At 43.0% G+C, this 12,795-nt stretch overlaps 1 protein-coding gene across 2 annotated transcripts in view; it reads right to left on the reverse strand.

Moving 5' to 3' along the window:
* The window catches only part of LOC126248964 (sodium-coupled neutral amino acid transporter 9-like), a 356,283-nt gene that overhangs the window by 160,210 nt on the left and 183,278 nt on the right, over positions 1 to 12,795 (reverse strand). The window contains exon 3 of one of the 2 annotated variants that reach the window (XM_049950515.1): positions 12,470 to 12,605. In XM_049950515.1, the coding sequence (XP_049806472.1) occupies positions 12,470 to 12,605 (136 nt within the window). Of the gene's footprint in view, positions 1 to 12,469; positions 12,609 to 12,795 lie in introns of both variants that reach the window. The other variant, XM_049950514.1, reaches the window with a different exon arrangement.

Here is a 12,795-nt window from a genome sequence, read left to right on the forward strand (position 1 = left end):
ACTGCGAATATACTGACACAATCATAATTTTCTTGCTAGACGCTGTCAAATCTATCCACATCATTCATTCGCTTACATACCTTATAGCAACTACGCTGGGTCCCATTTCTTTCCTGATGTAAAGCCCTACACCCCATTGTGCTATTCCTGCTTTGACTCTTGACAGGTAGACCTTGTATTCTCCCACTTCCTCTTCTTTCTCACCCCTTACCTGAATGTCATTAACAGCTAAAACGTTCAACCCCATCTTACGTGCAGCCTCTGACAGCTCTACCTTCTTTCCAGAGAAGCCCCCATTGATATTAATAGCTCCCCATCTCGTCACCATTCATTTGCCGAGTCGTATCTTAGGAGTCCTTGGTTTGTCAACTAGAGGTGGGACTCCGTCACCTCCAAAGGTCCGAGGCATTTTGCTCTGATTGTTGCCAGCATCATATTTAAAGTACCAGGGAATCAGGTTGCTAGCCTTACTGGTCCCAGGTCCCATTGAGTTTTACCCCTAACGGTTGAGGGACTAACCAGTGGATTTGGTAGTCTTTGCCGTCTGAGCACAAAGGTGACCATGACTCAGAATATGTCCGAGATGCCCAGCCTTATTCCAAAGTAACTGGTATCCTGACTGTCAGGACCACTTACTTGGCTACTCATACGTTGTCCATGGTTCATGAACTAGGACAACAGAAACCCACACCATGAACCACAGAACTCTGAGTATATACCCGAAAATAGACGCGACTTTCATCTGCTTGTTGCAGGTGGTAACATCGTGAGAGTGATGGCTCACACTGGCTTGTGTCCAGTGATGACTCGCAGGGGTGTCGACGCACGCGCGCTCTTGAGCTTCTGATATGTTGACAATACTTCGAAAGTGTTTTAATGTGCAATGAGTGTTTGTTCACTACGTTATTTCTGGCTGTTTAAGCACTGTGAGTACGTTGGCAGAACGTTATACAGGGTGAGTCACCTAACATTACCGCTGGATATATTTCGTAAACCACATCAAATACTGACAAATCGATTCCACAGACCGAACGTGAGGAGAGGGGCTAGTGTAACTGGTTAATACAAACCATAAAAAAATGTACGGAAGTATGTTTTTTAACACAAACCTACGTTTTTTTAATTGGAACCCCGTTAGTTTTGTTAGCACATCTGAACATATAAACAAATACGTAATCAGTGCCGTTTGTTGCATTGTAAAATGTTAATTACATCCGGAGATATTGTAACCTAAAGTTGACACTTGAGTACCACTCCTCCGCTGTTCGATCGTGTGTATCGGAGAGCACCGAATTACGTAGGGATCCAAAGGGAACGGTGATGGACCTTAGGTACAGAAGAGACTGGAACAGCACATTACGTTCACATGCTAACACCTTTTTATTGGTCTTTTTCACTGACGCACATGTACATTACCACGAGGGGTGAGGTACACGTACACACGTGGTTTCCGTTTTCAATTACGGAGTGGAATAGAGTGTGTCCCGACATGTCAGGCCAATAGATGTTCAATGTGGTGGCCATCATTTGCTGCACACAATTGCAATCTCTGGCGTAATGGATGTCGTACACGCCGCAGTACATCTGGTGTAATGTCGCCGCAGGCTGCCACAATACGTTGTTTCATATCCTCTGGGGTTGTAGGCACATCACGGTACACATTCTCCTTTAACGTACCCCACAGAAAAAAGTCCAGAGGTGTAAGATCAGGAGAACGGGCTGGCCAATTTATGCGTCCTCCACGCCCTATGAAACGCCCGTCGAACATCCTGTCAAGGGTCAGCCTAGTGTTAATTGCGGAATGTGCAGGTGCACCATCATGCTGATACCACATACGTCGACGCGTTTCCAGTGGGACATTTTCGAGCAACGTTGGCAGATCTTTCTGTAGAAACGCGATGTATGTTGCAGCTGTTTGGGCCCCTGCAATGAAGTGAGGACCAATGAGGTGGTCGCCAATGATTCCGCACCATACATTTACAGTCCACGGTCGCTGTCGCTCTACCTGTCTGAGCCAGCGAGGATTGTCCACGGACCAGTAACGCATGTTCCGTAGATTCACTGCCCCGTGGTTTGTGAAACCCACTTCATCGGTAAACAGGTAGAACTGCAACGCATTCTCTGTTAATGCCCATTGACAGAATTGCACTCGATGATTAAAGTCATCACCATGTAATTGCTGATGCAGCGACACATGAAACGGGTGAAAGCGGTGACGATGCAGTATGCGCATGACTCAGTCCACCGGCTCTCGCAATGTCCCGTGTACTCATGTGTGGGTTCATGGCAACAGCAGCTAACACACCAACTGCACCCGCTTCTCCTGTGACGGGCCTGTTACGGACCCGTTTGCGTGCTACGACCATACCTGTTGCATACAGTTGGCGGTAGATGTTTGTACCGTTCGTTCTGCATACACCCTGTAGGCTTCAGCTGCATTTCGTCGACACTCGCCATAGATGAGTATCATCTCCGCCTTTTCAGAGTTCGAATACACCATGGTCACAGTTCCTACAACACTACACTATCACAGACGTCTGGTAACACGGTGTACTACAGTTGGTCTGCGTGCGGAGACGAATGCAGAATAACAATAGCAGCAAGCGCTACATGCGGACACTGCGACAGCTAGACCAAACCACAACAGTGCACTACAGCCACACTCGTAAACACGGTCGTCATCGTAAACATGTCCCTGCAGATGCTGCTCGCCGACCGTGGCCCGTGTTTGTTACAACAAGCAACTGAAAGTCGGAGGTTTCAAGCATCAACTTTAGGTTACAATATCTCCGGATGTAATTAACATTTTACAATGCAACAAACGGCACTGATTACGTATTTGTTTACATGTTCAGATGTGCTAACAAAACTAACGTGGTTCCATTTAAAAATACGTAGGTTTGTGTTAAAAAACATACTTCCGTGCATTTTTGTATGGTTTGTATCAAACAATTACACTAGCCCCTCTCCTCACGTTCGGTCTGTGGAATCGGTTCGTCAGTATTTGAGGTGGTTTACGAAATATATCCAGCGGTAACGTTAGGTGACTCACCCTATGCATTATTTCAGTGAATTACGAGTAGTTTTCAGGTCTGCACATCAGTGTACCACATTATTTCGGTGATTTACGAGTAGTTTGCAGGTCTGTATGCTGTGTACTGCATTATTTTGACAATTTAAGAGTCGATTTCGTGTCTGCACATGAGTGTACTGCATTATTTACGAGTAGTTTGCATGTTGTGTGCTGTGTACTGCATTATTTTGGTAATTTAGGAGTTGTTTGCGTGTCTGAAAAGCCTTTAACATGCGACATTTCGGTAATTTATGAGTAGTTTGCAGGTCTGTAGGCTGTGTGGCGTGACCCCAAGCATGTCAGGGCATGTGTTTTGTATCAGTGTAATAAATAAACTATGTGAAATCCGTCCCTAAATAAATTGCTCGAAAATAAATAAAGTACACTCCTTCCTCTCTCCAGCAGCCCAGCACAGGCTGAGTCATTTTCCCGCCATTCACCCCCAGACCGCCATCTAGGATTACATCATGGGAGGGACGACAGTGCCCTCTGGTGGCAGTACCGTGTACTAGGTCAGTTGGTCTTCAGACCTCATAGTGGACAGACCAAATGGTGGTACTACCTCAAATTGTTTAAATAAAGACTGCTTGCAAAATAAAGACTTACATCCATCCTACCCAGAACAAGCTGAGTCTTTTTCCCGCTATTTTCCCCCACCCCGAACCGCCATCTTGGATTACATCACAGGAGGGATGAAAGCGCCCTCTAGTGCCAGTACTGTGTACTAGGTCATTTGGACTCCGGACCGCATGGTGAACACACTGGACAGAGGTACTGCCTCTAATTGTTTAAGTAAAGACTGCATGCAAAATACTCATGTCCACCATAGGCCGAGTTCCGTGCCCACAAATTCCTAGGAAGAGGTCTCAGTTGGATGAATTTGATTAGTGGAGGTAGCCCAAGTGACCTATCCTCCTGCTACTTTCTTAGGTTAGTAGAGGTGGCCATGGTGTGTTGCATTGTCCTGATGGAATTTGAACTTCCTGCCATTTTCTGGTGAAGGGGAGGGAGAGGGTTAGGTTAGTGGAGGTAGCCCAACTGCCCTGTCATCCCGCCATTTGCTTAGGTTAGCAGAGATAGCCCAAGTGTCCTTTCTTTCCTGCCATTTTCTAACATTAGTGGAGGTAGCCCAATTGACATATCTTCCCTCCAAAATTCAAACTTCCCGCCAGGGGGATGTGGCACTTTCCCACCATCTTCGGTAACGGTACTCGCGTCATCAGGTGACGTCACGGCAGCCATCTTCAATGACGCCAATCGTGCCATCAGCTTATGTCACATGATGTCACGTACTTGCGGCATAATCTCACGTCAGGGCCGCCATCTTGAATGACGTCGTCAGCTTACGTCACGGCCACCACCTTGAACAACGGTACTTTGGGTTGTCCTCTACTCGTGAAACACAGGCCAGCTATGTGATCGTCATGTCAGCGAGACTGACAAAGAGCGTAGACAACATTTGGAGGCAAATCGAATAGAAATTCTCAAGCTCGATCATTCTGACCCCAGAACAACGGATACAATCGAGTTCGACTTGCTCAGTTGGAGCTTAAGCACAAATTAATTTGGAACGTCAACAAAACAGACAGCCGTACATGTGTTATCGGTTGGTGATCATAGCTCAGGTGCGTTGCAAAGAGTGAACTGATATCAATTCATGGTCATCTTTTGTGTTGCAAACAGTTGATTTCAGTTTGCGGTTTATTTCTTTGGAAGAAATACCACCACTGAGGTGTCGAATATCGGTCGGTGTACGCGCAACGCAAGTCAGCTACAGGATCTTAAAGTCAATGAGACTGACAAAGAGCATAGACAGCGTTTGGAGGCAAACCTATCAAGAATTTCTCAAGCATGAAAGACTGTTTGTAAAGGTACTATCCTCACAGATCCCGAAGCTCGAAGTGTCTGTCTCAAACACTGTATACTATTCACAGTCAAGGTTCCGTTTGTAATGATGATGAATAACATCAGAGAAAGAGATAGATAGAGAGAGAGAGAGAGAGAGAGAGAGAGAGAAGAGGGGGGAGGGGGAGGAGATGGACAGGAAAAAAAGGAAGGAAATGGATACAAAGTAGGGGATGAAAGATATGGAGAAAGAAATAAGGGAGGGGCAGATGGGTTGAGAAAGTGTGGGATAAGAGATATGCAGGGGGAAGGTGATGGACGGAGATAGTTGGGGGGGGGGGGGGGGGGGAGCTTGAATCGGTCCTGGAGACGTATTCTAACAGCTGAAGTTGTTAAAGTGACCGCTCGCAATAAGTGGGAAATGCAGTTCGGAACAAATTCTCATGCGTCACTAACAGCTGTTGTCAATGCATATTCGCAGAATGCGAATCTATTTCGTATTGTTTACTACAGCTATAACTGCAACATAGCTGCATGTCTGAAGGGAGTTTATATTGTGAAGATACACCATATAAACACAGAATTTTAACCACCAATGATATATCTAACCATTCCTTGACGGGATAAAAATATGATGTAATATTTGTGTCCCTGTGCGGGCATAAGGGTTGGGACTACGTGACTTATGGAAGTTTGCATCACTGCTGGAGGCTTAGTCGGACAGCCGGAGTGGTTAAGGCTACTGCTCGCGATTAGCCCGGAACAAATTATCACATGTCACAAACAGCTGACGTCAGTGCATAACCGCATAATGTGATTCTATCTCTTCACGAAGATTTTTCGTAAATTTGAAAAAAAGTATTCCTTAAATCTATTTTTCAATTGTATCTCTACAACAGCGCTTTTTTTGTCTTCATTGTTATTTCAATTCTTATCGAAGGGGCGTGGTGACAGTGGAGAAAACCACTCTTCAGGCAAAGTTTACATATGTTTAAAAGAGGTTTTAAAATAAATAAAAACATGTTGATGGAAATTTATTTATGATTTTAAAACATTTTAGAGGATTTTATATGGTACTTAAAGTATAATAACTGAGTAGAATGTTAATAAAACTATGGTGTAATGATCTTGATCATGATAGAGAAGGACTCTGTAATGAATAAACAGAATAAGCAGACAATGGGAGGATTGGGGAGAGAGAAAATGAGAATATGGTGTCAGGTGGAGCACTGTGATTAAAGTTTTAAAGGGGAGTATATCTTGGGATGGATTTCGTCTTTAGCGTGTGGGAGTTGGTTGAAATTTTTCTGGGAGACGATTGATAAGCCATGAACACGCTTCGAAGGTGGAATGTGGCTGTAATGGCGGAGCTGGATACCTGGACTGGTATACAGGGTGGTCCATTGATCGTGACCGGGCCAAATATCTCACGAAACCAGATGGCGCTATGGTTGGCCTGCTAGATGGCGCTGCAATAGGTCAAACAGATATCAACTGCATTTTTTTAAAATAGGAACCCCCATTTTTATTACATATTCGTGTAGTACGTAAGAAACATGAACGTTTTAGTTGGACCACTATTTTTGCTTTGTGATAGATGGCGCTGTAATAGTCACAAACATATGGCTCACAATTTTAGACGAACAGTTGGTAACAGGTAGGTTTTTTAAATTAAAATACAGAATCTAGTTACGTTTGAACATTTTATTTCGGTTGTTTCAATGTGATACATGTACCTTTGTGGACTTATCATTTCTGAGAACAAACGCATGCTGTTACAGCATGATTAACTGTAAATACCACATTAATGCAATAAATGTTCAAAATGATGTCCGTCAACCTCAATGCATTTGGCAATACGTGTAACGACATTCCTCTCAACAGCGAGTAGTTTACCTTGCGGAATGTTCGCACATGCATTGACAATGCACTGACGCATGTTGTCAGGTGTTGTCGGTGGATCACGATAGCAAATATCCTTCAACTTTCCCCACAGAAAGAAATCCGGGGACATCAGATCTGGTGAACATGCAGGCCATGGTATGGTGCTTCGACGACCAATCCACCTGCCATGAAATATATGCTATTCAATACAGCTTCAACCGCACGCGAGCTATGTGCCGGACATCCATCATGTTGGAAGTACATCGCCATTCTGTCATGCAGTGAAACATCTTGTAGTAACATCGGTAGAACATTACGTAGGAAATCAGCATACATTGCACCATTTATATTGCCATGGATAAAATGGGAGCCAATTATCCTTCCTCCCATAATGCCGCACCATACATTAACCCACCAAGGTCACTGACGTGCCACTTGTCGCAGCCATCGTGGATTTTCCATTACTCAATAGTGCATATTACGCCGGTTTACGTTACCTTTGTTGGTGAATGACGCTTCGTCGCTAAATAGAACGCGTGCAAAAAATCTGTCATCGTCCCGTAATTTCTCTTGTGCCCAGTGGCAGAACTGTACACGACGTTCAAAGTCGTCGCCACGCAATTCCTGGTGCATAGAAATATGGTACGGGTGCAATCGATGTTGATGTAGCATTCTCAACACCGACGTTTTTGAGTTTCCCGATTCTCGCGCAATTTGTCTGCTACTGATGTGCGGATTAGCCGCGACAGCAGCTGAAACACCTACTTGGGCATCATCATTTGTTGCAGGTCGTGGTTGACGTTTCACATGTGGCTGAACACTTCCTGTTTCCTAAATAACGTAACTATCCGGCGAACGGTCCGGATACTTGGATGACGTCGTCCAGGATACCGAGCAGCGTACACAGCACACGCCCATTGGGCATTTTGATCAAAATAGCCATACATCAACACGATATCGATCTTTTCTGCAATTGGTAAACGGTTCATTTTAATGGTCCATTTTATCACGTAGCAAATACCGTCCGCACTGGCGGAATGTTACGTGATATCACGTACTTCTACTTTTGTGACTATTACAGCGCCATCTATCACAAAGCGAAAAAAGTGATCCAATTAAAATATTCATATTTCTTTACGTACTACACGAATATGTTATAAAAAAATGTGGGTTCCTATTTAAAAAAAACGCAGCTGATATCCGTTTGACCTATGGCAGCGCCATCTAGTGGGCCAACAATAGCGCCATCTGGTTTCCCCCTTCAATATAGACGAGTTTCGTTCTTTGTAGTTTTTTCGTTTGATGCTTATTTCGTAAGATATTTGGCCCGGTCACTATCAATGGACCACCCTGTATATAGCGGCTCGTTTACGCGCCCGGCTGTTCGGCTGAGTTCAAAGAATAAAACAATCCGATTACTAAAATAATTTTTTTTGGAAAGTAGTGTCATCTTGCGGAAGAACTAGTAACTTGTCCCTCAGGGAGGCTTGTTGCCACGCAATTTGCGGTAGTTCCTCTGACCAGCAACCCAGCAGACGCGAGGCACGATGAATCCAGTGAACAGCAGGAGAGACGTCACAGTTAGCATACATCACGCAAACATTCTCAAAAAAAATTCGGGATGATTTCAGTTTGTTCGTTCAAAGTTGTTTGTGGAGCTCTGTTTTTGTGGGTACAAATTTCTAGACCCAATAAGATTGTCTGATATTTTATTAGTATGACCAGATGAAAATAAAATAAATAAGCCAATGTGCCCCACATGAGCACCATCTATCGGCTAGTTCTCGTATTTTTCAAATTTCTGAGGCATTTATTGACAGAGATAGTGAGTGATGTTTTACAAGTTCTGAGTTTTGACGAGTGAGCTTTTATTTTTTGAAATATTACTTTTTGGTTTTTCATCTTTTGCTGCCTGATAATGTATAACATACACCTCTCTCGTTATGTTTCTTAATCTTCGTTACAGATCTGATGATGGCAGAAACTATATACACACATCAAAAAATGTTTTGCATCACCTCGGTTCCGAGAGTTCCGGAACCTGTACAGAAAATTAGAAAGGAGATCAATATAAAAATCATTTCCACCCTTTCTATTGCTCATGAAAACGACACATTGCATGTTGTACCACCATACAGCGAGAGCTTCAGAGGTGGTGGTCCTGATTGCTGTACACAACGGCACCTCTAACACCCAGCAGCACGTCCTCTTGCATTGATGCATGCCTGTATTTGTCGTGGCATACTATTCACAAGTTCATCAAGGCACTGTTGGTCCAGACTATTCCACTCCTCAACAGTGATTCGGCGTAGATCCCTCAGAGTGATTGGTGGGCCACGTCCTCCATAAACAGCCGTTTTCAATCTATCCCAGGCATGTTATATAGGGTTTATATCTGGAGAACATGGTGGCCACTCTAGTCGAGCTATGTCGTTATCCTGAAGGAAGTCATTCACAAGATGTGCACGATGGGGCGCATATTGTCGTCCATGAAGACGAATGCCTCGTCAAAATGCTGCCAATATGGTTTCACTATCGGTCGGAGGATGGATTTCACGTACAGCCGTTACGACACTTTCCATGACCACCAGCGGCAAACGTCGGCCCCACGTAATGCCACACCAAAACAGCAGGGAACCTCCACCTTGCTGCACTCAATGGACAGTGTGTCCAAGGCATTCAGCCTGACCGGGTTGCCTCCAAACATGTCTCCGACGATTGTCTGGTTGAAGGCATATGTGACACTCATCGGTGAAGAGAACATGATGCCAATCCTGAGCAGTCCATTGGGCATGTTGTTGGGCCCATCTGTACGGCGCTGCATGGTGTCGTGTTTGCAAAGATGGACCTCACCATGGACATCGGGAGTGAAGCTGCGCTTCATGCAGACTATTGCGTACAGTTTGAATCATAATACGACATCCTGTGGCTGCAAGAAAAGCATTATTCATCATGGTGGCGCTTCTGTCACTGTTCCTCAGAGCCATAATCCGCAAGTAGCGGCCATCCACTGCAGTAGTAGCCCTTGTGCGGCTGGAGCGAGGCTTGTATCGGCAGTTCCTGTCTCTCTGTATCCCCTCCACGTCCGAACAACATCGCTTTGGTTCACTCCGAGATGCCTGGACACTTTACTTGTTGAGGGCCCTTCCTGACACAAAGTAAGAAAGCGGACGCGAACGAATCGCGGTTTTGACTGTCTAGGCCTGGTTGAACTACAGCCAACACGAGCCGTGTACCTCCTTCCTGGTGGAATGACTGGAGCTGATCGGCTGTCGGAGCCCCTCCGTCTAATAGGCGCTGCTCATGCATGGTTGTTTACATCTTTGGGAGGGTTTAGTGACATCTCAGAACAGTCAAAGGGACTGTCTATGTAATACAATATTCACAGTCAACGTCTATCTTCAGGAGTTCTGGGAACTGGGGTGATGCAAAACTTTTTTTGATGTGTGTACGAAATAAAGGAACAAAAAATATAAGTTACCGTACATCGGTATATTGAAGCCATAACGGATGGAGTTATTAATTTTAGTTTATATTTTCCACTGTTTAGTTTTTTTATGCTTTTCGACAACAAAAATATTATTTTTTTATCTGTATGAAATAACGTTCATATTTACGGGATGAGAGACAAATATGTTGATATAAAATAGATTATTACATCTCAGTTCAGTTTTTTTAACAAAATGAAACGAATATTACCAGCACATTAACTCAGTCTGTGAGAGACGTTTGCACGGAACATTATGACATTCATTTATGAACGTTCACCAACAAATCTAAATCCACTTAAGTTGAATGTTAATTTCTGTAAGATGACTAACTTTGTAATTTTTGTCTATAAGCACGTCTAATATTTATGTAGTGATGTACTTGCATATTTATGGACGCTTTAACCCAAGTAATTATTCACAGTTCGGTGCTCAAGAAATATATGCCATCGCCTGTTCTCAAATCGTCAACGAATCAGGGCTGGTGAAAATTTTTTCGAGCAGCGAGGTTCGAAATCTCAATCACGGGAACTAGGAAAACCGCATTCGCGTCTGTCAGCCAGTTCGGCCACGGAAGAGATTACGTCCGTGAAAATACATAATTTACAGGTAACATGTAAAGATTTATTTTTGCTTACATTTTTTAATATTTAACATCTATTATCTCTAAATTTAGTTAATAATAAAAGAGAACTATTCAGTTTTTGCAAACGTAGAAGGCAACCATCTTCACTGTTTTGTATGTAGACCCAGTCAACTACCAGGTCAGACTGCTTTCGCAATCATTACGAAAACTGGATAACACTTTACCATTAAATCAGAATAGCCGTGGCTTCGAGATGTAAACCCCATCTCGGTGTTCCACAATCTCACTTAGTTTTCCAGATTCTAATTGTAAAATGTCGGCAGATGAATGGAATGTGTACGGATCTCATTCAGTGTCAATAAAGGAGTATCACATTTTATCAGCGAAGTGTGTTTTTAGGCGCCTAAATCGCCAAGGTTTCCTTTATTCACTTGAACAGAGCAACTATCCATTACGAAATGTGAGAATTGTATCTTAAGTGTAACAGTTTTGAAAAGATGGTTCGTATGAGATCATATGGTATGTAGTGTCACGTTTTTGTTTTTGAGGTCGATGAAAGAAAGAAAGACACCGGAGAAATTCAGTGCCAGCACATCAAACACGCCTTCAGGCCTCTGTGCCAATTTTCATTCAATGCTTTCGTATGGCATCATATTTTGGGATAAAGCATCATTAAGGAAAATGGTATTCATTGCACAAAAGCGTGTAATTAGAGCAATAACTGGAGCGCAGCCAACGTAATCTTGCAAAAATTTATTTCAGGAACTACGGATATTCACTTACGAAATTTGTTATTTATAATTCATGTCAATTCAAAAGTAATAGCAATCTGCATAGCTTTAACACTAGGAGAAAGGCTGATCTTCACTACTTTGGGTTAAATCTACCTTTAGATCAGAAAGGGGTGACTTGTGCTGCCACAAAAATCTTTTGTCACATATCAAATAGCATCAAAAGTCTGACAGATAGCCAACCAACATTTAAAAAGAAAAGAATTTCTGAATGGCAATTCCTTCTACTCAGTTGATGATTTTTTAGATATTAATTAGTAAAAACTAAAAAGAACTTGAATTATGGCATGTAAATAAACATTTTCTTAAACTGACACGTTTCATAATATTACGACGTGTCGTACCTATTATCTATGGAACAAGTTTTAATGTAATATAATGTAATGTGGCAGCAATGGGGCGACCCAGCTTAACGCCTCCATTCTAAGGAAGGGCCAACATCAACACTGTTACATATTCTACTGCGAATAGATTTGGGATTTAATCGAGATCGCTGGTAAACAGCCTGGTGAGCAGGAGCGTCAGTCATCGTCTCTCTTCTTTTTATCACCCATAGCCAAGTGACAAAAATTTATTCTACTAACAGGGCTAGAAACGGCAACCATTGGGTCCCAATACCCATCGCTAGTAACCACAACTATAAGAGGCGAATGTACTCGAGTATAAATTTCGTGTTGGAACTACAGAACCTCATCACATCATAGGTATTATAAGCATAAATGTTCTTTGTGGCAGTACCGAAGTAAAGATGAAGCATCTGGTCATTCTATTCTAAATTTTTCGTTGACGTAGGCCTACTTACCAGTGCAGACTCATCTTCTGGTGCGTATGCTCTCAGTTTACTGTAGTACTGAAAGCGATTATATGTCATTGAGTTCATCTCGTCTGGTAGCCCATTCCTAAATTTTTCGTACGTGTTCCCATGGTAGAAAGGTGGTCTTCTGAAAAACAAACGTTATGTAATGTGTTAACATAATATTAAAATGACCATGCATTTCGCTTTAGCGACTACAACACACAGGAAAACAGTATCTGATAATAACGGCTCTTATGTTATTACTCCACCGCCTCTACTTAACACTTTCGACTAATATCTACATTTAAAATGTATATGTACAGTAATTTAGT

Source organism: Schistocerca nitens, chromosome 3 (assembly GCF_023898315.1).
Source record: "Schistocerca nitens isolate TAMUIC-IGC-003100 chromosome 3, iqSchNite1.1, whole genome shotgun sequence".
NCBI classification, from domain to species: Eukaryota; Metazoa; Arthropoda; class Insecta; order Orthoptera; family Acrididae; genus Schistocerca; species Schistocerca nitens.